At 51.4% G+C, this 27,447-nt stretch overlaps 4 protein-coding genes across 12 annotated transcripts in view; 3 read left to right on the top strand and 1 right to left on the bottom strand.

The window, feature by feature from the left end:
- The first annotated feature begins 263 nt into the window (after positions 1–263).
- The window catches only part of Tspear (thrombospondin type laminin G domain and EAR repeats), a 176,804-nt gene continuing 149,620 nt past the window's right edge, over positions 264–27,447 (top strand). The window contains exon 1 of the mRNA XM_059281829.1: positions 264–454. Within this exon, the coding sequence (XP_059137812.1) occupies positions 370–454 (85 nt within the window). The 5' untranslated portion in view covers positions 264–369. The remainder of the gene's footprint in view (positions 455–27,447) is intronic.
- LOC131926427 (keratin-associated protein 10-2-like) lies at positions 3,359–10,287 on the bottom strand. 5 transcript variants are annotated; one of them, XM_059281839.1, is made up of 4 exons: positions 10,167–10,287; positions 9,752–10,091; positions 3,632–3,836; positions 3,359–3,448 (listed from the first exon to the last, which is right to left on the bottom strand). In XM_059281839.1, the coding sequence occupies exons 1-4, from the start codon at positions 10,285–10,287 to the stop codon at positions 3,359–3,361; spliced, it is 756 nt and encodes a 251-aa protein (XP_059137822.1). The 5 variants fall into 5 exon arrangements, with proteins under 5 accessions (XP_059137822.1, XP_059137821.1, XP_059137824.1 ...); XM_059281838.1 differs by having other exon boundaries at positions 3,359–3,792; positions 9,834–10,287; XM_059281841.1 differs by lacking the exons at positions 3,359–3,448; positions 3,632–3,836 and having other exon boundaries at positions 9,541–10,091.
- On the top strand, positions 19,537–19,959 carry LOC131926438 (keratin-associated protein 12-1-like). Of its 4 annotated transcripts, none has more exons than XM_059281884.1 (2): positions 19,537–19,599; positions 19,690–19,959. In XM_059281884.1, the coding sequence occupies exons 1-2, from the start codon at positions 19,537–19,539 to the stop codon at positions 19,957–19,959; spliced, it is 333 nt and encodes a 110-aa protein (XP_059137867.1). The 4 variants fall into 4 exon arrangements, with proteins under 4 accessions (XP_059137867.1, XP_059137868.1, XP_059137869.1 ...); XM_059281885.1 differs by having other exon boundaries at positions 19,537–19,611; positions 19,720–19,959; XM_059281886.1 differs by having other exon boundaries at positions 19,537–19,613; positions 19,734–19,959.
- Positions 24,772–25,134, top strand: LOC131926441 (keratin-associated protein 12-1-like). 2 transcript variants are annotated; one of them, XM_059281894.1, is made up of 2 exons: positions 24,772–24,846; positions 24,895–25,134. In XM_059281894.1, the coding sequence occupies exons 1-2, from the start codon at positions 24,772–24,774 to the stop codon at positions 25,132–25,134; spliced, it is 315 nt and encodes a 104-aa protein (XP_059137877.1). The 2 variants fall into 2 exon arrangements, with proteins under 2 accessions (XP_059137877.1, XP_059137878.1); XM_059281895.1 differs by having other exon boundaries at positions 24,772–24,848; positions 24,909–25,134.

Genomic DNA, 27,447 nt, shown 5'->3' with positions numbered 1-27,447 from the left:
CACCGCTGAAGGATCTATTTCTGTCTCTCCTTCGGGAGGGTGAGCTTTGCCAATGACTAATCCCAGTCCTGAAGATTGATACCCCTTGTCACCTGCACACGGGACCCAAGCCCAGCAGGGAAGTGAAGAGATAAGCCCTTGCCTGCAGCTGAAGCCCCAGCCTGCCAGGGCCACCCGCCTTTTGCTACCTGCAGAGCAACTAAGGGCCGTCAGTGCTGCCAGGGCCACCTCTGTCCTCCTGCAGACACTGACATGGGTTCATCACAGTGACCACCTGGGGCCCAGACTGCCCCTCGCAGGGAATTAGTAGTGGCTGCCTCTCTGCAGGCGAGTGGAGCCCCTGGATGGATCTTGGGACCCGAGCCCCTCATGTCTGCCCTGCTGACGCTGTGTGTGGTGCTCTGGCTTCTGGGTACCCCTGGCTGTGGCGTCCAGCACTGGGAGCCCTGTACAGGTAAGGTGGCCACATGGGGACTTGGGTAGGGCACCTTTACTGGAGTTGGAGAGGAATGGGGTTGGACATGCCACACTGCCTGATACCAGGTCACTGCATATGGTAGGATGCTGGCCTCTTAGAGAGCTGGACGGACGGACGGTGGGGTTATGGGGGACAGGGGGACAGAGTAGAGGGGGATGCACAGACAGTCACAATAGAAGGTCTCTCTAAGCTGCCAGAGGTGGGAGGAGTTTGGAGTTTCAAAGAGCTAACAGCAGCCGTCCAGGCTTCATGTACTTACCTGCTTGGCTGCCGGGGAAGGCCGAGCACCTGCTTCAGGAATGAAGTCCCCGGCCCTCGGGCTCCTGGCATGGAGACGAGATATCCAACCTGCACTTAGCAAAGCTCTGGGCCGCCACGGGCCTGGCTCTGTCCCCAGTTGAAAGAGAAACACAGGCCCAGCCCCAAACACACCCACAACCCACACCTGGGTTCAGCCCGGAGCTCCCCAGGGTGGGCTCACCGCAGGCCTCCTTCTCTTCTAGAGAGGCCACTTGGGAGCACTGGTGACCATGACGGGCTGTCCTAGGGTTCCCAACAAGAGTTTCTATTTATCAAGTCACAATTTGTGGAATAAAGAAACGGGACAGTTGGATCTGGTAGCCCGACCTGCTTGGGGGTTGCAAGTTGGTGATGGGGACCCCAGGGACAAGAGGTGTTGGTGTGACGAGTGGCTGTGGTTTCATGTGCATACCTCCTCCTTGGTTTCCAGAAAGTGTGAGGCTCCCTCATGCACTGGGCTGTTGCTCTCTGTGACATGTCCAGGAGGTGACCCTGTGGTCCAGGTTTAGAGCACTGACCTGCATGGATGGTGCAATTTACAACCTAACCACACAGAAGTGACTGGCTGTGAGTTCCAGCAATCGCTAGGTGATGGGCTGTGAGTGAGAAGGGCCTGGGGCCCTGATACAGGACCACAAGGGGAATCTGAGACAGAACAGGAGCACCCTGGCCCCTGCATCGTGCTTTCTGACAGCCATAACTGCAGTGATGGCTTTGAATGTGGAGCTTCGTCAGCTGTACATGGCCAAGTCGATTGTCACCGCACAAATCCCCTGGCTCCAAGTGATGGCATTTGGGTACCAGCCTTTTCCCTTCCTATGCGGGGTCATCCCATGCAGGTGAGCGTGTAAGTGTGCCTCGGAAGGACCCTGTGCAGGCCTGGCTGGGAGTTGTGAGCATGGCCATGCTTCTGGGGCTGGGATGAGTCACGAACATGTGCTTTCCTGTTCCTTGAGCATGAGGAACCCAGCCGACCTGCACAGTGATAGTAAAGGTTATTTATAAAGGCCGCCCCCTCTCCCCTGGAGGTATGTTTTGAATAGTTCAAAGATGACCCACTTATAAACATGGTGAACCAGGGAGGAAACATAAAAGTCAGGCTGGTATTAGGGAGCTACATCGTAAGAGGCTTGAGAGGCCAGTGAGGGTTTGCCCCGTGTTGAGCATCGAGCAGCTCTGAACATCTATAAGGGCCACAGATGCATTATTCATTCTGCCTTCCCCTGGCCTGGACTGCTGTCCCCAGCAAGTGGGACACTGGGGGAAAGCTTCCGTGAGCATTCACACCCGGCACTCCTGGCTTCAGAGGTGACCTGAGGAGCCCCCCTTTGCTCTTGTCAAGTGCTTTTTTCGTGCTTAACTTGCAAATGAGGTGACGAGATGGGGGTCTGGTGTCTGGTAGGAAATATCTTGGTTACTATCCACACGGCCATCCCCGTGGGGTCTGGCGATCTGTGTTCTGGGGACTTTCTGAGAAGGGCCGATGGCTTCACTCTCCAGCAGGTGGCCACCAGTGTGGCTCTCAGGGGCCCCAGGTCACTGGTCTCAGACTCCGAGGAATATAGGCTGGGGTAGGGGTTTAGTCGTAGAGAGGGGGCATTCCAGATACCAGGTGAGGGAACTCCCAGGAGTGTTCCGGCTCCTAGTGGGAGCTAACTTCTCTTCCCTCTCTTCCCCAGGAGGGTCCCCAGGAGGGCAGGGACAGGGTGCCACCTGTCTTCACAGCCCTGGAAGGCAGGAAGGCTTGGTGTGGGGCAGGAGCAGAATTCCCAAGGAGCCGGGCAGTGGTGGCGCACACCTTTAATCCCAGCACTCAGGAGGCAGAGCCAGGCAGATCTCTGTGAGTTCGAGGCTAGCCTGGTCTACAGAGCGAGATCCAGGATAGACTCCAAAACTACACAGAGAAACCCTGTCTTGAAAAAACAAAAAAACAAAAAAACAAAAAAAAAAAAAGAGAAGTGCCTGCCCTTTGGTTTCTTTCTCTTTAATTACCCCCCCCCCCCACACACACACCTCCAGGCTGTACTCTTCATGGGGACACAGATCTACAGGTTGGGACATTTGAATAAAGTAGTACAGGGGCCTGCTCAGGAGGCTTTGGATGTGCCATACTCCTGCTGGCCCCTCCTGTCCCTGAACATTCTCAGTCAACCAGGGATGGTGAGACTCGGGGATGCAGAGGTCTCTTGCCAAGGACTAATCCAGCTGCCAGCCACCAGCCACAATACACTGGGGACTCCAGCCAGATTCGAGACAGTCCAAGTCCTGGGGCTCCTCTGGAAATGCTCTCAGGACACCCCTGACCCTTGCATGAGGCAGGAAAAGGGACACTTAAAGGCCAGGAAGAGAGGTTTGTTAGTGGCTGGGCAAGACATGCATTGAAGAAAGCGGAGGAATGCTGGGGAGGTCGGAGTGCTACAGAGCCTTTATAGGAAGCTGTGAGGGGGACACCAGCTGTTGGGGTGTGACATCACAGAGCTGTCACGCTATGCTGCTGCCAAAGCTGATACAGCAGCCAACCCCTACATGTCACTGTGAGGCAAGGAAGGAAGGCTCTGGGGCCTCCACAGGACAGGCCCATCAGCAGCTGGACTTCTGGCCCGAGGAGAGGCCACAGCAGGCCTGGCGGGAGCAGGCAGGGCTGCAGAGCAGGGACACACTGGAGCAGGGCTTGCAGCAGCTGGGCTGGCAGGAGGAGGCACAGCAGGAGGAGGTGGGCACACAGCAGGCAGGTCTGCACACAGGGCGGCAGAGCAGGGACACACTGGAGCAGGGCTTGCAGCAGACAGGCTTGCAGCAGACAGGCTTGCAGCAGACAGGCTTGCAGCAGACAGGCTTGCAGCAGACAGGCACACAGCAGGAGGATTGACAGCAGGAGGGCTGGCAGCTAGACTGCTGGCAGCATGAGGAAGATCCAGAGCAGATGGGTGTGCAGCAGACAGGCTTGCAGCAGACAGGCTTGCAGCAGACAGGCTTGCAGCAGGATGGCTGACAGGGGGAGCAGGTGCAACAAGCTGGCTGGCAGCTAGACTGCTGGCAGCATGAGGGTGTGCAGCAGCTGTTGCAGGCAGATTGGCAGCAGGGGCTGGACACACAGCTCACTGGGGTGCAGATGAGGGTCAGGCAGGGGGATGGGGCACAGCAGCTGGGCTTGCAGCAGCTGGGGGCACAGCAGCTTGGCTGGCAGCAGCTGGGGCCACAGCAGGTAGGCTCACAGCAGCTCTCTGGGCAGTCGTTCACCTGCCAGGAGGAGTCAGTACAATAATCACAGGAACCGGGCAGGCAGACCCGGCTGTCGTAGCTCAGGTCACTGGAGCAGATGGACATGGTGGAGGTGGCCATGGCGGGCAGGTCTGGTGGGAGCTGTGAGTGTGTGTGAGTGTGAGTGTGTGGATATAAGGGGCTGGCTGTCAGCTTTTATACCGTCACACGGTGTGTTGTTGGTGACGGGCCCTTCCCAGCAACTTTCCTTGTTGGTGTTTGGAGCTGACTGCTGGAGAGCCCTCGTCAGCCGGAAGAGGCCACTTGGCTTGTAAACGTCCTGGCTGTGTGTTGTGCTAAGCCAGCCACCTTGGCCGGCTCTACTGATGGGGAGGGGATCCGGGTAGGAGAGAGCAGTGGTCAGGGGCTGGCGCTGGGCTTTCTTGGCTGGGTAGTTGAATCTGTGCTGCTGGGAAGTCCAACCATTTGAGTGCCCCGAGCTGGCCATGTCTGTCCCCTTTCTCTTTTAAGTTTACCATCAAGTCCTTGCAGGCGAAGGTAGGGCTGATTCCAATGAGTGGTGAGCTCTCCTTCTCTCATTTTGGCCTGGATGGAGATACTCATCCTGGGGACTCAGTAGCTACGACTGTTCCTCTGCCCATTGCTACCCTTGCTCTGGTGGTGAAGGGTCTGAGGCAAGGCTGGGGTGGGCCTGTGCCTGAGAAGCAGTTCCTTCTGATAGTGACGGCTGTCAGCACTCCCTGCTGTGGCTGTGATGAAGTTTGACATGCTATGAGGCTGAGGCAGGAGATCCATGCCTGGATGCCCTTGAACTTGTGGAGTCTTGTGCCTCATCTCATTCTTGAGGGCTCCTTGTAACCCCTGTGTGGTCCCTCAGCAGTGGCCCCAGAGCTCTGTCCAGGGGCCTCGTGAGGAGCTATGGGGGGAGCAGGTCTCAATGGCCACAGTCTCTATTGGGAGGGAGAGTTCAGGCATTCTCTGAAGGACCTCCTCCACAGGGGTGTTGGAATCCTAGGCAGGCCTGCAGCAGGGAACGCATGCTCACAAGTCACCGGGGACTGTGGAACTTGCCATGCATCATACATTGGGGAGGCAGAGGAAACCGGCCAGTCAGGGTAAAACCAGGTTGGGATGGGCAGTCCCCGAGATGATGGTTCCAACTACGGTGTTCTGTGTGAGGTATATATGGCAGTCTCTTTGTATAAGCTGTGGTCCTGCCAGAGTTCTATCATCAGGCACATGTGTGTAGGATCCTTTTCTCATGACTACTGTGTTTTCAATATGTAGTGTCCCTCCAAAGAGGTGTAGTCCCCCAGCCGAGGGTGCTGGTGAAAGGTGTCAGCTGTGAGGACCACTGAGAAGCCTTTGAAGGGTATGTTGTTCCTCATCTATCTCTTTCCTTCCATCTCTCCCCTCCCACTCCCTGGCCACCATGAGGTGAGAAGCCCGTCACCACTGCCTTCTTCTGAGGTACAGGGCTTCTCACCTCAGGCCCATGAACAGAGCCGGCCAGAGATTGAGTTTAGGAACTTGTGATGCCTCTGAGACCATGAGGCCAGCTCAGCCACAGCTGCTGACTAGTTCTCTTCCATTTTAGAGACCTCCAGCTGAGTAAAGCCTGATTCTCAATACCAACACAGAAAAGCACTTTAGGATGGACCAGAGCGGAAGTTACGAGTTTATGAATGATTTGCACAGAGACATTGCATTGTGAGTGTCCTCAGAGAGTCTGCTGAGGTGTCTACATCATATCTGCATATGTGATCCTATGGCTCTGTGTGTGTGTGTATGTGTGTGTGTGTGTGTGTGTGTGTGTGTGTGTATGCTGAGGCCAGAAGACCACCTTAGGTGTTGCTCCTCATATGACATCAACTTTTATTTATTTATTTATATATCTATTTGTTTATTTATTTTTTTTAATAAAGGGTCTCTCTTTGGCTTATAGCTCACTGATTGAATTAGGTTGTCTGGCCAGGGCACCGTAAGGATCTGATTGGCCTCACCTTCTCAGTGCCAGGATTTTAAAAACATGGGTTGTGGGGACTGAACTCAGGTCCTCACACTTGTGCAGCAATCACCTTAGTTATTGATCCTCTCCCCAGGACACGGTCCTGAAGCTTTCTGTCACCGCCCTGCAGTGTACAGGGTTTAAAGACCAAGCAAAATTTAACACTTAAGCAAAATCTAAAACTTAAGTAAAATACTGGCTTATTTCCTCTCCTCTTCCGTTCGTACAGGATTTTTTTAGGGTGGTGTATGAAGTGCACTGCTTAGATTTAGGGCCAAGCAGGAAGGTAAATCCAGCAAAAACAAGCATCCTGGCTCTTAGTAAACACGGCTCATTTCTTGTTTCTGACATCCCTGTCTGACCTGTCTGTAGAGAAACACACATTATCTCTCTAGGCAATTTGGATTTATTAGTTGTTTTGAACGTGTGCATGCGTGCGTGCGTGCGTGCGTGCGTGCGTGCGTGTGCGTGTACCAGAGGACAACCTCTGTTGTCACTCCCAGGCTCTCTTATCAGCCTGGAGCTCACTAAGTAGCCCAGGCTGGCTAATCAAACGCAGATCTTCATGCTCAAAAGGGAAGCACTTGACCAATGAGCGTCTTCCCAGCCATTCTGAAGTTTCTTGGAGGAATGAGAACCTAGATCTCCGGGTGAGGACTTCTTTCCCATGTCAGGCTCCTGAGTTCCCATCTTTCTGTCTGAAGTACTCCCCCACCCTCCCTCCCCGCCCCACACACCAAGTTGTTTCCACAACCTTTATGTGTTTGTTTATGGATGGGGTTTAACAGAGTGACCGTATCCTATTGTGACAATGTTCACATTTTACTCAGACTGCCTGGACCTGAGAGGAGAGGGGAAAGCCACACCAGGAGGTCAGGTCTACACTGGGGCAGTGAGTGCCCCCTGGGTCACTAAGGTCCTCCCTGGGGGCAGTGAGCTCCTCCCTGGGGCACTAAGGTCCTCCCTGGGGGCAGTGAGCTCCTCCCTGGGACACTAAGGTCCTCTCTGGGGACACTTTGTTCTGGTGTAGGCGGCCTAGCTCTGACAGTGGTGCTGGTGTTACAGGTGGGCATCAGGGCAGAGCAGCCACTGTTAACTCAGATGTAGGAAGTAGGATAGCCCAGATGAGGAGTCAGGACTGAAGGGCCCATACACAGCAGGGTGTTCCCTCCTGGACCACGAATTAGGCAGAAACCACTCTCAGACGCCTATTTTCACAGAGAAATCCTTTATTAAATGGGGAAGAAAAGTAAAGTGGCCGATTTCTGACTCAGGCAGAAAAAACAGCAGCAAATGGACCTTGCAGGTGTGATTTTTAAGAGGAAAAAAGGAAGGTCTGTGATAGAACGGGCTAGGATGCGGTGGGATGTTTTAATTGGGCATGTTAATTAGGGTAGACAAAAGGGGGCTTTGGATTGCTGGACTTCAATATTTTGATAGCCTCAGGAGTGAGTCGGGCATAAGAAAGTGTCCCAATAAGGGACTAGACCTTGGTGGCTAGTTTTAGGGATGTAATCTACAGTTTACAAGGGACAGGGAAGGGGGGTGGACAGTGCCAATGTGAGCTATGCCTGGGCCAGCTAGAGCCCCTTCAGTGACTTGTGTGAAATGTGAGCACAGATCTTCCAGAGGCAGGAAGCCTCTGACTCCTGGGAAGAGGGAGGGTGGGGGGTGGGGTGAGGGATGGAGGGTGGAGGGGGGGTAGGTGGGTGGGATTATCTTTCCATTGCTTAGGGTCATCTCAGAGACGTCTTCTGACAGCTGGGAGGTGTGAAGGTAAAGTCTTGCAAGACTGGCCGTGGCTGGTTGTGTGTGAGCTTCTTGTGGTAGCTGTAGCAACTCCTGACACATGTTGGTGAGATGCAGGGCCAGGGCCAGGCAGACAAATGGATGGATGGGTCACATCAGCAGTGGGGACCAAGGAGCCGAGGCCTCAGTTGGGCATTCTCCTCTCAGTCCCTTGACACACATCGAGTGATTAGGTGAATAGCCAGCGGGTAGTTCCCACGCGTCCTCTTCTCCATGGAGTGAGGTGAGGGTGTAGCACCTTCCCTTGGTCTGGTGTGCTTGACAAGCTCTTGGATCACGTTTTTGTGATATGGTTTTAATAGGCCCATGTGCTCATGTGTTCCCAGTCCACTCTGAGAGGGTCACGGGGAACTGTTTTACCTTTTGGAGTCGGTCATCAGTCTGTGACAGGTGTTGGTGCTGATGCTGACCTGCACAACACGATGAAGTGTCCCCCTGTCTTGGTGTTGACACTCACTATGGTGCCAAATGCTGCTGGTGAAGTGGAAGAGATCCAGGGTAAGGTCCAGCCTGCCCACGGCTGCTCCACAGCCTGGAGTTAGTCAGTACAGCAGACTGATCATCATAGCTGCCGGCTGCATCTCTCTCTGACCTTGGGGATGGAAGGTAGGATCCCCGGCTTGGCCTCCAGGCTCACAGCTCAAGGAGAGTGTGGCTTATCCCTGCAGAGGAATTGGAGGAAGGAGACCGCAGAGTTGGGAGGCCACAGCTACCTGGATGAAGGCTGTGCATGGAATGCAGGAGACGGAAGAGGAAGGGCAGGTGGGTGCGTTGGGCGCTGGAAGCTTCTTGCCCTGAGTTCCCCTGGCAAGGAAAAGCAAAGAGGCAGGGAGGGGGGTGAGGGTGAGGATGAGTGGGCAGTTCAGAGGAGGATGGAGAGTGTGGGGGATCAACAGGGCATCACGGAGGGCGATGGAGGGGAGGCATCTGCTGGGGGAGATTGTGCAGGAGAAAGCAGCCCGACTCTGCTTATTCTCTGTGTTGAAAGCCTGTGGGTTAGCTGCAGGCTAAGCTTAGGAGGTAGCCTCCTGGAGTATGGGGAGATTTGAAGGCCTGTGCTGGTCCCTGGGCTCTGACTTCTCCTAGCACAGGGTGGGCTGCTGGCTCTCACTTGTGAGGGACTGAGCCCACTCTCTTCTGAGGAACCAGGTTCTTAGCAGCTGCTCCCAATGGTCCCTCCAGGGAATGCCCAGCTGGTACCAGACCTTTGGCACCAGACACACTGCCACCCACCTTGAGAGTCTGCTTGTCCTTGCCTGGTGGCTCCTGGGAAAGAGGCTGGCCCAGAGGGGTGGGCAGGGGCTGCCTATGACCAGGATCCTCTATCACAGGTGTGAGAGCGGTGGCCCAGGACAAGGTGGGGAGGGTGGGAGGGTCCCCCGCTGCGCTTCCTGTTCCCCCATCAGGACCTGATGCTGATTCCATTAGAGTTCAGAGAGGAAGAATGAGGCATGGCTGAGGTCAAGGAAAGAATTTATTAGGGTTCTGAGGAGGCTTCCAGCTGGAGGGCACCTGGCAGTTTCCCACAGAGGAGACTGCTGACACCCAGACTATGGAGCAGGGTTCCCTGGCTTGTGACCAGAACCTCAGGCTGGGCAGATCCTAGAGCAAGACAGGATCCTCCATTGTTTGGTGGAAGACACCCAAGCTTAGGCAGGGTCTGCATCTGAGGCAGCTCAGGGACTAGGGGGGAGAGGTGAGAGATCCCCAGGGGATGGACCCATCAGCAGCTGGACTTCTGGCCCGAGGAGAGGCCACAGCAGGCCTGGCGGGAGCAGGCAGGGCGGCAGAGCAGGGACACACTGGAGCAGGACTTGCAGCAGCTGGGCTGGCAGGAGGAGGCACAGCAGGAGGAGGTGGGCACACAGCAGGCAGGTCTGCACACAGGGCGGCAGAGCAGGGACACGCTGGAGCAGGGCTTGCAGCAGACAGGCTTGCAGCAGACAGGCTTGCAGCAGACAGGCTTGCAGCAGACAGGCTTGCAGCAGACAGGCACACAGCAGGAGGATTGACAGCAGGAGGGCTGGCAGCTAGACTGCTGGCAGCATGAGGAGGATCCAGAGCAGATGGGTGTGCAGCAGACAGGCTTGCAGCACACAGGCTTGCAGCAGACAGGCACACAGCAGGACTGTTGGCAGGGGGAGCAGGTGCAGCAAGCTGGCTGGCAGCTAGACTGCTGGCAGCATGAGGGTGTGCAGCAGCTGTTGCAGGCAGATTGGCAGCAGGAACTGGACACACAGCTCACTGGGGTGCAGATGAGGGTCAGGCAGGAAGCTGGGGCACAGCAGCTGGGCTGGCAGCAGCTGGGGACACAACAGCTGGGCTGGCAGCAGCTGGGCTGGCAGCAGCTGGGCTGGCAGCAGCTGGGGGCACAGCAGGTAGGCTCACAGCAGCTCTCTGGGCAGTCCTCTATCTGCCAGGAGGACTCAGTGCAGGGCCCAGAGCAGACAGACATGGTGGAGGTGGCCATGACTGATTGGAGGGCAGAGAATGAGGTGAGAAGTTGTGAGTAAGTGAGTGAGTGAGTGGAGTGAGTGAGGTGTGATGGTGGCGGGTGCCACTTATATATCTCTCAAGGGTGTGTATGTGTGTTTGTGTTGTCCTAGCTACAGTTCCTTGTTGGTGTTGTGGTAGTTGGAAGGATACCCATCAATCAAGTGACCATGACCTGTAGCTCCGCCCACAGAACTCTGCCCGGCTAGAGCGGAAAGGTCTGGTAGAGCTGCATGGGGCAGGGCAGAGGCGGGTGTTGCTTCTTCTCCAGGGAAGGTCAGTTCCCTGTTATCTGCCATGGCCATCTCTTGAGGCCCCTTGCTCTGGCTCCCTGCTTCAGCCCTCGGTTGACTCATCAGCATATTTTAACCTTATTTTATACCTGCTTTATTTGGGGATGATGGTCCGAGAGCTGTGTTTATTTTCTTCATCAGCAATACTAGTAGTAATAATTCTTGCTTTAAGCTGGGAATTATTCCAAGTTAGTCTATAAATATCAACTCACTAAGCCCTGTGACCTTGAGAGGGAGATGATTTCATTATTCCTAGGTGGAGAGACTGGGACACAAATAAGATCTTACAGAAGGGGCTGGAGAAATGGCTCAGAGGTTAAGAGCACTGACTGCTCTTCCAGAGGTCCTGAGTTCAATTCCCAGCAACCACATGGTGGCTCACAGCCATTTATAATGAGATCTGGTGCCCTCTTCTGGCCTGCCTCTGTACATGGAGGCAGAATGTTGTATACATAATAAATAAATAAATAAATAAAAAAGAAAAAAAATTTATAAAAAAAAAAAAAAAAAGATCTTACAGAAGAGCCTGGGTCAGGCAGCTCAGACACCTAGACATGGACACCACCATCCTGTGTTCGCATCTGTCATTCTGCTCCCAAGATAAAACAGAATAGAAAGGTAGCCTGTCCATCCGTCTCTGCCAGAGAAGCGGAAGCGGTCCAGGACACCCATCACTCAGATGGCCATGACCTCTAGTCCCGCCCAGAGAACTCTGGGCAGCTAGAACTGAAAGGCCCAGTAGAGCTGCTTGGGGCAGGGCAGGGAAATTGTCACTTGCTCTCCCAGGACAAAGCACTGGGGGCCGGGCTGATGTGAAGGTGATGCAGCAGGGGCTTCAAGAGTTTGCTCTGAAAAAAAAAATGGCTACAGCAAGAGAACCCAGGGGCTGGAGAGATGGCTCAGAGGTTAAGAGCACTGGCTGCTCTCCCAGAGGTCCTGAGTTCAATTCCCAGCAGCCATATGGTGGCTCACAACCATCTGTAATGAGATCTGGTGCCCTCTTCTGGTGTACAGGTGTACATGCAGACAGAGCACTTGTATACACACAAAATAAATAAATAAATCTTTAAAAAAATTAAGAAGAAGAAGGAGGAGGAGGAGGAGGAGGAGGAGGAGGAGGAGGAGGAGGAGGAGGAGAAGAAGAAGAAGAAGAAGAAGAAGAAGAAGAAGAAGAAGAAGAAGAAGAAGAAGAAGAAGAAAAAGAGGGCCTTGTTTGACTGACAGGCAGAAAGGGGAAGGATATTGCTGAGAAGGGATGAAGGGATGTTGGAGTTTGGCTGTGTTCTCAGATGCAGGAGGCTTTCTGCTGAAAACTGAGCCATGTTTAAGATACCTTACAACCTTCTTGTTTGTGATACTGGGGCCCTGGATGGTCAAGCTAGGAGCGGGCTGGGATCTGCCTGAGAACTTGGAGAAGACCCAGTGTTATGGCTTGAATGTAAGATGTTCCCCACAGGCTCATGGTTTGAACTTAGTCCTCATCTGGGAGTGCTATTTTGGAAGGTTGTAGAACATTTTGAACACGAAGCAGACAAGACTATAAAGGCAGAGCTTGAGGGTTCCAGGCTGGCTCTGGTTGCTGCTGAGCTCTGCTTCCTGATGTGCCACGGTAGAGCAAGCTGTGCCATAATCCCCATCCCTACCACAGATGGGGTACTGCACCTTCCCAGTACCTTTCTGGTCCAGTAGAGGTACATTGTTTTGTTTTTGCTTTTGTTTTTGTTTTTTGTTATGTTTTGTTTTGCTGTGAGCCCACCAACTCCCCTGCCCCCATGCTGCCAAGTTGCCTTTTGGGGAGTTTTCAACAGCAACAATACATGTAAGAGAATATTGGTACCAGGAGTGGGGGCTGTTGCTATGATAAACCTGACCATGTGGCTCTTTGGCCTTTGGAAATGGCTTGAGGGGAGGAATGTGGAAGAATTTGGAGATGTAGACAAGAGAAGTGCTCTAAGCAGAACTCAAAGGGATATTCTATTGGGAGTTCAGAAGACCAGGAAGCTGAGAGAGATGCTCTAGTGAAGATCCTGCCTGTGAGGCTTTGGATGGAAGCAAGCACTAGAGACCACTCTGACAAGGAATCTGGCTATGTTTTACTTGTGTCCTGAGAATGTGAGTGAAGCTGACTTTAAATACAGTTGACTAATTGTTTGGCAGAAGTAATTTAGAGACACATAACATTCAGGCTGTGGCATGGCTGTTGCTGGCTGCCTTTAGCCAGGTTTTCCAGACACTGTAAAAAGGTGACATTTGGACAGGAAGGAGTATAGGTGTAGTTAACATTTTTAGATGGGGTGAGCATAGACACACAGACAAAGCAGCTTTAACTGCAGAAGGGATTAGCACAACGGAAGGAAAATCAAGTAATTTTTCCACTGGAATAATGAGGAAGGAGCCTTGAAGATATGACCCCAATCAATGAAATCACAAAGGTGTAAAAATGCAAACTTGGGCTAAAGAGATGGCTCAGAGGTTAAGAGCACTAGCTGCCCTTACAGAGGACCTGGGTTTGATTCCCAGTACACCTATGGCAGCTCACAACCATCTGTAACTCCAATCCCAGATTATCCAACACTTCTGGCCTCTATAGGCAGCAGGCACGCACATAGTATACAGACATGCATGCAGGCAAAACACCCATAGACATAAGAATAAATAAATAAAATGTGTGAAAAAAAAGGCAAACTCATTTGAAAAACTTTCAGCTAAAAAGAGCGTGCTTATGTAAAGAGCCTAGTTTTGGAGATGCAAGAGCAAGATGCAAGAGTGAGGAGGTCATTAAAACATGCACCCAGGTTCTAGAGAAAAACCTGTTAGGCCAAGCAATATGTAGCAGGGTTGCCATAAGCATTCTGTGCATGAAGCTGCAAAGGTGAAGCCTTAGTTACCATGGAGACCTCAGGATGGTAGAGAAGCCAGGAACATGGAATGTCTGCTAAGGAGAGCTTCAGGCACAGGGTGGAGCTGACCTGAGAGAGAGAGGCTGTGTGTGCTGCAGGCATCAGAGCTAGGGGGCAGGATTGGCAAGCTTGTTGGAGCCCAGATGATGTCATCACGAGCCCAAGATGCCGGATATGGAGCTGTGGTGTTTAATATGTGCTCTGCTGGTGCTCAGTCTTATGGTATGATCTTTCCTTGTCATCCTCCCCTTTCGCAACGTGAATGCTTGCTTGTGTCTGTGTGTGCTATAAACATATGATTTATTTATTTATTTATTTATTTATTTATTTATTTATTTATTTATTTACATGGTGTTTTTTTTTTTAGTGCTCACAGCTAGGAGCTGCCTTGAGTCAGAGGAGACCTAAATAACACCTCTGAATCACGTTAGAACTGTTAAGATTATGGAGACCCTTAGAGACAGACCGAATACATTTTGATTTATAAGATGGCAACAAGTATATGGGGTAGAGTGTTATGGTTTGAATGTGAAGTATTCTTACAGGTTTAGACGTTTGAACACTGGGTCCCAACTTGATGAGGCTTGGATGCTCAGACACTCTTGATGGGTGAGGACTCTAGTCAAATATCTTTCTAAAAGGAGGGCTGTAGGGCCAAGGCCAGATGGCACCTCCAGAGCCAAAGGCAGCCCCTGTGTCTGTGCTAGGGAAGAGAGCAAGACCCTTTAAGAAACTTTTGGGGGCTCCGGGATGTGGCTGTTGGTTAATACAGTAGCTGTGTCTCTTTTGAGGAACCTGCACAGTGTGCCCTGTGTCTGCCCTACCCTCCATCCCGCCAGGAACACAGAGGGCTCCAAACTCCCCACACCTGCTGGCAGTTACCCCCCTTTTTAAACATTGCTACCAACTCACAAAGTGGGACAAAGCAGATCTCACTGTGATAGCTTTTCTTTAATGGGCATTGGCCATTCGTGTGTCTTCCCTGGAGAAATGAGTGTACAGTCTTCGGCCTGCCTGGTGGTGGTGTGTCTTTGTGTCATAGGAATTCTTTCCATGGTCTAGTTACTTGCTTTATCAGATGTGCCACTTGTCAGTGTGTCCCCTCCTGTAGGCTTTCTGGTCACACCCTCCGCGTCTCTCTCGTGCGGTCTGTCTGCCTCTCTCTGTCTCCCTCCCTCTCTCATCCTTCCATCCCTCTCTCCATCCACACTTCTGATGGATGGCGCTGTCTTCTGAGGACCCAACACAGTGCTTAGTCACAGGCTCTTCCACTGGCCTTGCTCTCCAGCCCTTGGAGGTTAACATCCTTTGATTAAATGAAGTTTTTGTTGTTGTTGCTGCTGCTGTTGATGAACTCCTATTAACTTATTTATGATTTTTATATAGTATTTTAGAGCCCATTGCAAACACAAGATTGTAAAGATGTAGCCTACATTTTCTGAGATGTGTATGGTTTCAGCCATCAAAACTAAGATATTACTATATTGTTAGCTGGGTTTTGAATACAAGGTGAGGTGGAGACTCAACTCCAGTCCTTTGTTGAGGGCACATGGTTCTTCCCATGGAATGGCCTTAGCCCGCTTGTCAGGAATCATTGACTAGTGCATGTGTGTTCACTTGTGGATTCTGGTTGCCGTCCTGTTGGTCCCTATGGGGCATGGCAGCATCCCACTGTCTTTATAGAACCAATCAATCAGTCTCTCTCTCCCCTCCCCATTTACCTCTCCTTATCCCCCCTCCCTCCCAACCAGGTTTATGGGTGTTTTGCTTGTATGTATGTCTGTGCACCGGTATCTGGTGTCTGTTGAGGCTGGAAGAGGGTGTCAGATCCCCTGGTATTGGAGTTATAAATAGTTGTGAGCTGCCATGCAGGTGCTGGGAGTTGAACCCAGGTCCTCTGGAAGAACAGCAAGTGTTTCTTAACTGTTGAGCCATCTCTCTAGTCCCTTCCTGTTTTTTCCCATGCCAGAAGCCTTCCCCATGAGTGGTTGAGGGTAGGGTGGCCTTGGCTGTTGGGACTCTCTTTTTCAACGTGTGGCATCTGTGTCCACTAGAGCTGAGGGGCAGTCTCTTGGAATTCCCGGATTGAGGTAGTCTGTCCAATAGTCAGCTTCACTGTGGAGTAAGAGCAAGAGGAGGGGCCAGGATGGGGCGGAGCCTGGGAGCTCCCACTCCCCAGGAGCCTCAGCACCTCCTGCCTCAAGTGCTAACTTTCCTCAATTAGGGGTGAGTGCAGGATGCCACACACTCAGCCTCTGGTGGTCTGGCCAGGCGCAGGCCTGCAGCTACTCCATCCCTCTGGCTGAGCTTGCTGACTGAGCCCCTGTGGGTTCTACCCCTCCAGGGTAACCCTGGGTCAGCTGACTGGCAGCTGCTAGCATCCTTTATCCTGACCAGCAGTGGGAGGAGGGATGTCAACTCCTCCACAATCAATCGTAGTGCGCTTCAGGACTGTTGGCTTCCTTATAGCCATCTGCTGTCCTTTGGAAGGGCTGACGATAGACAGTCAACTTGGGGAAGAAAGGTTTTGTTTCATCTTACACTTCTCAGGTCACACTCCATCACCGAGGGAAATCAGGACAGAAGCTCAAGGCAGGAATGGAAGCCAAGGACATGTAGGAATGCTGTTTTCTGGCCTGCTCCTCATGGCTTGCTCAACTTTCTTTCTCCCCCCGCCCTGCCCCCAGACCCCATGCCCAAGACAGGGTTTCTCTGTGTAGCTCTGCTGTCCTGTAACTCTCTCTGTAGACCAGGCTGGTCTCAAACTCACAGAGATCCACCTGCCTCCGCCTCCCCGGTGCTGGCATTAACAGTATGTGCCACCCCCACTCAGCTTCAGCCTACTTTCTTATATAACTGAGGATCACCACCCACAGCGAGGTGGACCTTCCCACATCAATCATCATATGTATCACAGGCTGTCCCACAGGCCAGTCTGGTGGGAGCATTTTCTTAGAGAGGCCCTCTTGCCAAATGACTCTAGCTTGTGTCAAGTTTACATAAAACTAGCCAACACAGTTTTTATTTTATTTTAGTTTAAAAACCATTTATTTTACTTTTATTTATGTGTCTATGCCTGTGTGAGTGTATGTATATGTGAGTGCAGTGCCCACAGAGGCCAGACGAGGGTGTTGGATCCCCTGAAACTGGAGTTATAGGTGACGTATGCTGCTCAACATGGGTGCTGGGAACTGAACTCTGTGTGTGTGTGTATGTGGGGTGTGTGTGTGTGGTGTGTATGTGTGTATGTATGTGTGTATGTGTGTATGTATGTGTGTGGTGTGTATGTGTGTGGTGTGTATGTGTGTGTGTATGTGTATGTGTGTGTGTGTGTGGTGTGTGTGTGTGTGTGTATATGTGTGCGTGTATGTGTGTGTATGTGTATGTGTGTATGTGTGTGTGTGGTGTGTGTATGTGTGTATATGTGTGTGTGTGTATGTGTGGTGTGTGTGTGTGTATGTGTGGTGTGTGTGTGTGTGTGTGTGTGTGTGTGTGTGTGTGTGTATGAGAGGATAACTTGTCTCTGTCTAGCCTCTCCACCATGGTGGTTCAGGATTGAACTACGGTCATCAGGGTTGGGTGCATGGGGCTTTACTCGCTGTGCCATCTCACCAGCACTTCCTCTCTCTCTCTCTCTCTCTCTCTCTCTCTCTCTCTCTCTCTTTCAGCTCATCTGTTCCTGATAGAATGACTTCTGTGGGTGTTTCAGGTCCACTGACATTTCTTCATTCTCGTATCTGCTGTCAGGCTCTCCCAGTGTGTGTTTAAAGTTCAGCTATTGAACATCTCAGTTTTAGAATTCTCTTTTGTTTGATTAAGTCCATCTCTCTCCTGGGAATCTCTACCTATTCGTGCATGAAGATAATATTTTTCTTTGATCTTTGGACATGGAACAGCTGCTTGTGGTCACTGACTGCCCATCTTTGATGAGATCATCCCAGGTTCTTTCTGCTGGTTGCTTTGACTTAGGAAGGTGATTTACATCACAAAATCTTTTGTCTCTGGTTATTTATGAAAATACATTTGGAGACTCTGGGTTCTATTATCCTCTTGTGACTATGATTTTTGTTCAAGCAGACAGCTAGTTGTTAGTTGATTATTTTGAGCTTGTGTAGGCCTGGCTTTAATGCAAATGTGGAAACCCACCCAGTCTCCACTCAAGATCCCACCCATGTCCCTGAAATCCTGTGGGTTGGATTGGGGTGTCAGCAGTGAGTCTTCCTCTAGGCTCGAGCACAGTGGTCTTGGGTCCCAGTTGGATGCTGGGGGAGTCTACTCAGTCCTGTGGCGACTCCTCTGTTGTGGTCTGGCTCTGATTCCCTCCACCCCACCCCAAGCTCTCTCTGGAGTACATCCTGCCCATGTTCTAGATGCTTCTCTTGCCCACTTTGGATTTCCTCTCACTTACTGACCACATTTCATTGTGATGTTGGGTCGGCAGAGAGCTGGGCAAGACTGGGGTTCATTTGGCTCAGGAGCTAATGTGTCCCTCTGTCTAGCCCTGTCTGAGTATGGGCACCTACCTGTGCATCAACCATGTAGTTAAGGGAGGGCTCCTCAGTGGTCCATTCCATCGGAGTTTCAGGTTTGCTACACTCTATACTTCCAGTTCTCTGTTCCCAAAGGTCCTGGTTCATGCAGCAGAGGCTGTGGTTTTAGCAGGTCTTTGAGGACCCCTCTCTTCAGGTTCAATGGGGAGATCCTGAAGGAAAGCTGCCATTGTGACAGACTTCTGGTCTACCTCCTTATTAGTGCTAAGAGCTTGGAGGATGTGGCAGGGTGTGCAGTGGCTAGAAGTCAGTGAGGCTGGCTCTCCCACCCACAGCAGGCTATCCTAGAAGCCCATAGCCTTGGAGCCATGGAGTCAGATAGTCTGCGGGGATGACCTGGCTTTGTGAACCACTTTCTGCTTCTTTCCAGTGTGATATCTTCTCCACTTCTGAAGGAGGAGGAGAGGGAAAGCAGGGGCTATAATGATGCTCAGACATTGCCCACAGCTGAACTGATTATTAGGATGCTATGGAGCATGTTGGCAATCCTGGCTGGCATCTTCTAGCATAGCATCTTCTTCTTGTCTCAAAGCTTCATTCCTGTCAAGGATGGAGTTAAGTGGAAACAAAGAAACACAGAACCTTTCCTGAGAGTGACATTAGACTCTTTCGGGCATGTTCTCTGTGTTTTACAGCAGGTGCTGGGAGGGCAGAGGGGGGTAAGAGTATATGAGCAGCTTCCGTTCTGTGGTACTGTGGCTGTAGAAAGGTGGGTTGAGTGTCAGGGAGGAAGAGTCAGCCTCACATGAATGCCTGTATCTCCTCATCTCACCCAGAGAGGCATCCAAAGACCTGGGGACAACTCAGACACCTCTTCCCCAGCCCCCAGTGCCTTGTGTGGACACCCATAGGTCCCACTGGAGAACTGCCTTTCAGGATGGTACGTGCGGCTCACTGCCGAACACACCAAGAGGAGAACTGGGTCTGGGTCCTTGGCCTCAGCACAGCTTCCAGCTGTGGCCCCTGTGAACCTGTTTTGTCTTTACCTGCTTTCTGAGGATGTGCCTGATCCAACCTGCCTTCCTCCAGGACACTGATGGATGAGGGCACTCACTGTGTTCAGCCTCCTATGTATTGCAGAGTCTTCCAGACCACAGGAAAAGAAAAATCTCTGTGGTTGTGGGAGGACTGTTGTCCCACAGGGGAGGACTGTCATCCCACAGGGAGGACATCTGGGATCCCGGACTTCTGTGAGCTCGTGTAAGGAAATCAGGAATTCACGGGGCATGGAAGAATCTGCATGGTACCAGGAGAGGATGGCTTGGGAGCCTAGATGTAGCAGTAGCTGGAGAGCTGCATTAGTCATGGAGTTGGGCAAACAAGAGCATGAACAACAGCAAAGCTAGTCTGGGAGGACAAAGGGAGCAAATAAGGAAGGGCAGCTGCACTCTGGGTGTTCTGGGACACTGGGCTGGGTATAAAAGCCACCCCAGGAAGGAGCTCCAGTCATCCCCACCCTCCTCCAGACCAGCCAGCCTCCACCATGTGTCACACCAGCTGCTCTTCAGGCTGCCAGCCAGCCTGCTGTGTGTCCAGCCCCTGCCAGGCATCCTGCTGTGTGTCCAGCCCCTGCCAGCCAGCCTGTTGTGTGTCCAGCCCCTGCCAGGCATCCTGCTGTGTGTCCAGCCCCTGCCAGCCAGCCTGCTGTTTGTCCAGCCCCTGCCAGGCATCCTGCTGCAGGCCTGCTATATGCATTCCTGTGAGGTACCAGGTGGCCTGCTGTATGCCTGTGAGCTGCAGGCCCACTGTGTGCATGGCTCCTTCCTGCCAGTCCTCTGTGTGTGTGCCCGTGAGCTGCCGGCCTGTCTGTGTGAGCTCCTCCTGCCAGTCATCTGGGTGCTGCCAGCCCTCCTGTCCCACCCTGGTCTGCAGACCTGTCACCTGTAGCACCCCCTCCTGCTGCTGACGAGTGTCCCAAACCAGCTGCTGCCAGTGCAAATGGGACACATCTATCCCCTCCCTCTGTGGCGGTGGTTCTGCACCTGAAACAGATTGGAAGCACACATAGCTCACCCTGGGACTTGGGAGAGAACACAGCGGAATGATAAAGATACCTCTCCCCCTGCCCTTCTCTAAGGATGTCCTGGCTCCAGGATCCTTCTCTTACCACGTGTGTCAAATAAAGTAGCTTTTCTACTCAGCTGTGCTTGTCTGTCCTGGTTCCTGTCTGTCTGTCCTGGCTTCATTGGCATCAGGAAGCATGTAAGATCAGTGGTTTCTAATGATGTTGCCTCACCATGGTTCCTTAGGAGGAAGCATGCAGAGAGGAGGGCATGGTTGATGAGTGGGCGTGTTTACGCCCCTGGCATCCCTGTGGCCCTGTGATGGACTCACTGTATCTCACTGCAATGTCTGCTCCTGCTTGCCTTTCAAATGGTACCTACAGTGAGGTCTCATGCATGGTGAGTCCTAGAGTGTTTATAAAAGGTTTTCTATTTCCTCTGGGAATATCCTGTGTCCCAGGTCACAGTGACTGTCTTCCTACTGGGCAGCTTTGAGATGTTTGAATTTCAGCTATACAAACTATTGTGCTCTGAATCACTTTCTCAGTACTGGGGAAATTTATGCCCATTTTCTCATTGTTGATCAATTACAATATGAAAGACACACATCTATCTAGTTACTTCCTTATAAAGCAGCCAGAACACACATGTCTCACTAACTTCTTGGGGTGGCCCCTGCTAGAGCCACATGTATCATTTTGTGACATGGATCACTTCTGTGTGTTCTTCTAATACGTGCTTTCTAATTCAGATGATTTTCAATGATCATGTTAGTTTCTCTATCCCTCTTTCTGGGACAGAATATCCAAAGAAGGTAACCCGAAGGAAGGATTTATTTTGGCTCACGGTTTGAGGGTACAGCCCTTCGTGATGGGACAGTCACGGTGGCAGCAGGGTGAGGTGGTTGCTCACATTGCATCTGCAGTCAGGAAGCAGAGAGCAATGCATGCTGGTGCTTGGTTCGCTTTCTCCTTTTTATTCCGTCTGGAATCCCAGCCCACAGAACAGTGCTTGTGCTGCCTACATTTAAGGGGGGGTCTTTTCCCCTTGGTGAAACCTTCCTGGAAATATAATCATCGGCATATACAGAAGCACGTTTCCGTGGCGACTTTAAATTCTGTTATGTTAGCAGTGGAGATGGACCATCACAGCTATAGCTCACTCTGGGCAAGGTTTCCCTCTGGAAGTGTTGATGACTGTCTGTTTCCATTGGCTGGTTCCATGCCCGGTCTCTGCATTCTGTTGTGACTGTCCCTTGTGGAGGTTCCTGAGTCAGGCAGACATGGGGTTCTCAGCCTCTGCTGCATCCCATGACATCATCCTGGACCTGTGGTCCTAGAGTTCTCACTCTGGGCTGCCTTGAGCTCCAACCTTTTCCTTTATTCCCAGCAGGCTGGCCGTGAGACTTGAGTTGCAAATGTTGTTTTTTGTCCCTTAGCATCCAAGGTCATCAGGGATCCATTGTGCTGTTTAAATAAGCGCTTTTCCTAACTGCCCCGCACGTACAGCACACTCCATGCACCTATGGTGTGTTCACACCCAGGTTACACACATACACATGCACACACAAATAATCTTGTACTCAAACCCTCACGAACATAAAGGACACACATGAAAAAACACATACACATCTGTGTAGGCTCAGTCATACCAGCATATTCAGGGACTCATTTTTAAACCTACATTCCCACACCCCTGTGTTTTAGCACACATACAAACATTCACACTTCTTCACATGTATGCATGCTTCTGCAGACACACAGCGTGCTTCTCTCTGTGGACTCACGCACTTTCCACTCAAGCACTCATGCGCATCATTCTGGTCTCTTATCTGAGAGGTGAAGAAATCATAAGAGTGTCTCACTGCTGTTCAGAGGCACAGGCAGAGGTCCTGCCAGTCCTGCAGTGTTGACTTTTCTCATCGCTGTGACATAATAAAGGACAAACTACTTAAAAGGGGCAGGATTGACCTTGGCTCATGTTCTCATTTGGGAGCCTTTGATGGGTAGAGTCTGGCCAATTTTCCATTGTCCCAGGACAATGGAAGTGGTTGGCTTCTCTTTAGTGGTGTCAATCTCTTTAGCAACCACACCCTCCTCAGCTGCGGCTTTCTGATTGCTCCCTTTCTGGCCAGGCTGCGTGGTTTTCGAATCTTTCTGCTCTGCTTTTAGTTCTTGATTCTGACTATAAATCTGTCTAAAAGCCTCCAGCAACAACCAGGCCATTGTGTGAATTCTCCAATGTCTTGAAATTTATTTCACTTGGTTAATTTAGCTACCACTATAAACCCAGCCTCACACAGCACTTCTGGACACAGAGGAAATTCTCTTGCCAAATATTCTACGGATGGCCTCTGGTCCAGTTCCCAACAGCATCCTGAAATTTGATGAGCACATCTTTCTGTCAAATTTCTGTTGGCGTTCTGGTCTTGAGTTCTCACCTGGAGGCCTCATTAGCTCTTTGTATAGCATTTGAGTTATAGCATATAAAGCCCATATGTCAAAACTCCTACACAATCTATCCAGACACCAGTCAAAGGCCCAAGAACCACATAATCAGGGTTAGTCACAGCAGTTTCCTGGCTTCTCTGACCAATTTTCTGTGTTAGTTATTTTTGTATAGCTATACTGCTTAAGGAACTTAAAGGGATGAAGGAGGTGTTTAGCTCTTGGATTCAGAGTTCAGTCCATCATGGGGAAGCACAGCAGTCTCAATGGGCCACAAGAGAGAGATGAGAATACTTGTAACTGATTAGCTTTCTTCTTTTTCCACTTTTATCCCGGCCCACTTGGAGGGAACCATCCCCTTCCAAGATAATCTAGACTCTCAGTTAATTCTCCCTGGAAACGCTCAAAGACGTGCAGGAGATGTGCCTCTGTCTCCTAGGAGATTCTAAATCTATTCCAGTTGATAGTGAAGACGAGCCTTCTTACTGTCTCTCCATGGCACTGGCCCTTAGACCTCCCTGACTTCTGGTTGCTAGGATCTGGGGGTGGGGTCCGGAAGAGGGTTCAGAACAAGAGAAAGCAGAACAAAAAGAGGGTCAAACCTTTGATCACACAGGGGCAGTCTAATTTTCTTTAAAGCCATGAGGAAAGACAATGAGACTAGGAAATAGGCATTTGGGCGGTGCCCCAACACCGCAATGAGAGGTTTGGAGAGATGAGACCATTCCTAAATCAACACAGTCATGATGGAGTCTTGGCCAGAGTGACAGTTCTCACGTGGGTAAGTCCCGTGTTTGAGGGACTGGAGAGGAGAGCAGCAGCAGGCAGAGGAGCCACAGGGAGGGGCTGGTAAGGTCAGGCAGGGCAGGAGGGCTGGCAGCACCCTATGGACTGGCAGCTTCCAGGCTCACTGCAGGCCAGCTGGCAGGAGGCAGACACAGGGCACAGGGTCTGTCTCAACAGAGCCACACTGGGGGTCTGTGGCAGCAGTTCTCACGGCCTTGGGAGGGCAGCAGTCAGTGATGAGGCAGCACAGAGACACGGGTCAGGCAGCAGGTGGCCCGAGGGGCAGTTCATGTGGCACAGGTGGCTGGGACTGCGGAAGGCTTGGGTGGAAAAGGGAACAGACCTTTGGTGGCATATGGTCACACGTGGACATACAGTCCTGGACACACATATATGGTTATGTACACATTTACACTCTGTGGTGGTATTGTGTTCTCCAAAATATTGTGCACCCTAATAAACTTATCTGGGGTCAGAGACAGAACAGTCACTAGATACAAAGGCTAGAAAATGGTGGCACTCACGCCTTTAATCCTAGCATTCCAGAGACAGAAATCCCTCTGGATCTCTGTGAGTTCAAGGCCACATTGGAAACAGCCAGGCATGGTGACACACGCCTTTAATCTCAGGGAGTGATGGCAAAAACAGAAAGATATATAAGGCGTGAAAACCAGGAACTAGAAGCTTTTAGCTGGTTAAGGTGTCAGGCTTTGGAGCAGCAGTTCAGTGAGATTCATTCTGGATAAGGACACAGAGGCCTCCAGTCTGAGGAAACAGGATCAGCTGAGGAAATGGCGAGGTGAGGTGGCTGTGTCCTGTTCTGTCTCTCTGATCTTCCAGCGTTCACCCCAATACCTGGCTCAGGTTTGATTTTATTAATAAGAAGTTTTAAGATTCATGCTACAACACTCACACACACAAATGCACAAACTCTGAACCCCATGTGTGCACGCGTGTGTACACACACACACACACACACACACACACACACACACTGAAAGAAAGAGCTGTCCTCCATGCCCTGGCTTCTGTCTGCTATCTGACTCCAGCTGTGGCTCATGGGAGGTCACCCCCTGTGTTCAGCTTGTCACATTCTTCAAGCCCTTCCTATGAGAAGTGTGATCTTTGTGGGTGTGTAAGGACTATTATCCTGCAGAGAGAATTTCTGGACTCCTGGATCTTTGGGATCTCATGTGAGGAAAACAGGAAGTGCTGAAGCTTGGTAGAATCCAGAAGGCCCCAGGGGAAGATGGGTGGGAGCCCAGGCAGAGCAGGAGCTGGAGCAAGTGTAATTAGCCATGAAGCTGAGGGTAAACAAAGCAGGAGCATAGACAACAGCAAAGCCAACCTAGGAGGACAGGGAAGCAAATGAGGAAGAGCAGCTGCATTCTGGGTAGTTGGAGCACTGAGCTGGGTATAAAAGCCACCGTGGGCAGGAGCTGCAGACATCTTCACCCTCCTCCAGACCAGCCAGCCTCTACCATGTGTCACACCAGCTGCTCTTCAGGCTGCCAGCCAGCCTGCTGTGTGTCCAGCCCCTGCCAGGCATCCTGCTGTGTGTCCAGCCCCTGCCAGCCAGCCTGCTGTGTGTCCAGCCCCTGTCAGGCATCCTGCTGCAGGCCTGCTATATGCATTCCTGTGAGGTACCAGGTGACCTGCTGTGTGCCTGTGAGCTGCAGGCCCACTGTGTGCATGGCTCCCTCCTGCCAGTCCTCTGTGTGTGTGCCCGTGAGCTGCCGGCCTGTCTGTATGAGCTCCTCCTGCCAATCATCTGGGTGCTGCCAGCCCTCCTGCCCCACCCTGGTCTGCAGACCTGTCACCTGTAGCAACTCCTCCTGCTGCTGACCAGTGTCTGCAAACCAGTTGCTGTCACTATAGACAGGACACATCTATCCCCACCCACCTCCTTCTTCCATGACTGTGGGTTTGGCATGAGGCAAGTGAGGAAGCACATCCTGGCCATCCTGGAACTATGAGAGAATGCAGAACAGATTCCCCTGGCCTGACCTTCTCTAAGAATGTCCTACCTCAGCTCCCCTTCTCTTACCCCCTATGCCAAATAAAGTGTCTTCTCTAGTCAGTTCTACGTGTCTCTCTTGGTTCCTGCCTGTGTGTATAGTTGCTTTAGTATCAGAAAGCATGTAATATCAGTGCTCTCTAGGATCCAGCCTCACTGTGGCTCTTCACTAGGTGGAATTCAGGACAGAGGACATGGCCAGATGAAGTAGATGTGGTCATGTCCCTGCCCTGTCTGTCTGCCCTTGAACACATGGCCCCTGCCATGGACCCTCATCTCTGTGGCTCCATCCTGCCTCCCCTGGTTCTCCTTCCCCAGTCCTGCAGGGGCTGCATAGGTAGCAGATGTTAGGTCGGCTGGATCGTCCAGGGCTGAATTTCCCTCTTCTCTTGGGACGTCCTGTGCCATGAGTCACGATGACTTTCTTCCTGCCTGGCAGCTTTTGAAAGCTGGATCTTGGGTCTGTGATCTGAACTTGTCAACCACCACCACCACGGTGGCATGCCTGCTCATTTGTTCTTGATGACCAGATACAATAATCCCCTCCGGTCACTTCCAGTATGGAGGGACACTGGACACATCGTCCAAGTTCCACTCATGTCTTGGTGCTGATGCTTCTAGAGTCAGGCGAGCGCTGTTCTGTGCTTTCAGTGGATCAAGTTAGCTGCGTCCTATGCCTCAGGCTGGCACTTTTGTGTTGCTCATAGTCACGATGTTGACATCCTGGGGTCGCTCTTTCCTTGGGTAGTGTTGGTTACAGTTCCTTCTCTCCTGTGCAAAGCTTCACCCCTAGTCTCCTGCAGTCTTTTGTGCTCACTCCTCATAGAACAGCAGGTGCACAGTGCCTAGGCTCTGCTGAAGCCCTGGGCACTGTCCTGAACCTGTCCCTCTGTGGAGTTCTCACTGCCGGCCACTTACCTTAATACATGAGTTGTAAAAGTCATTTATAATCCAGATGCCTACATGGTCAAGGACACACTGTGTTGATTACATGAGCGATCTGAATGAAAATAAATCACATAGAATCATTCATCATGGGATAATAGTCCTGAACACACACACCCTACTACATGTGTACACACGGGCCAGTGCACACACAAGCATACATATATGCACTCTCATACCCACTCCCTCATGCACTCAGAATCACACAGTGAAATGCAATCACACACAGAGAAGCCTGCTCATGTATAAACATTCAGGCACCACAATCTTACACACATTTCTGTGCCTCCTTCATGCTTAAGCACACACACACACACACACACACACACACACACACACACACACACTCATGCATGCATGCTCCCTCAAACATATCCACATTCTATGAAACACCTATGTATCTCCATATATCCACGTACCCTGTGTGCCTTACACTCACACATGCTTAGAATCTGGTGCCTCATTGGAAGGTAAAACTACATTTAGAGACTGAGACACAAAGGGATTCTCTGATAGGTAATATCGACTATCAACTTGACTGAATCTATAATCTATAAGAGACATCTCTGGGCATGCATATGAGCAATTATCTAGATTAGGTCAATGGAAATGGGGAGACCCACCCTAAATGTGGGTGGCACCGATCATGGGCTGGGGTTCTGGACTGCATAAAAAGGAGAAAATGAGCTGAGCACCAGCATTCCCTCTCTCTCTGCTGAGCACCAGCATTCCCTCTCTGCTGAGCACCAGCATTCCCTCTCTCTGCTGAGCACCAGCATTCCCTCTCTGCTGAGCACCAGCGTTCCCTCTCTCTCTGCTGAGCACCAGCATTCCCTCTCTGCTGAGCACCACAATATCCCCCTCTCTCCGTGTGACTGCCAATGGCAATGTGACCAGCTGCCATGACTTCCTCACCATGACGGACTTTATCCCTCTGAGCCGTGAGGTGAAATAAGCCCTTCCTCCCTTAAATTGCTTCTTGTTGAGTATTTTGCCACAGTGACAAAGTGACTAATAAAGAATCTGGAGCCTTTTGCGGCTGACACTAGTGTCAGCTCTGGCCAGCCCTTGCAGTGTTTACTTTTCTTACCTCTGGGGCAGGAAAGAACAACGTGGCTCCTGTTCTCATCCTGAACCTTGGAAAGGTGGGGTCTGGCCAATTTCTTGTTGTCCCAGTGCCAAGTGGCTTCCTTTTA

The sequence above is a fragment of the Peromyscus eremicus genome, chromosome 16_21, assembly GCF_949786415.1.
Source record: "Peromyscus eremicus chromosome 16_21, PerEre_H2_v1, whole genome shotgun sequence".
Classification (NCBI taxonomy): Eukaryota; Metazoa; Chordata; class Mammalia; order Rodentia; family Cricetidae; genus Peromyscus; species Peromyscus eremicus.
Note: the sequence above shows the minus strand (reverse complement) of the source record. Positions and strands in the feature narration are given on the sequence as shown.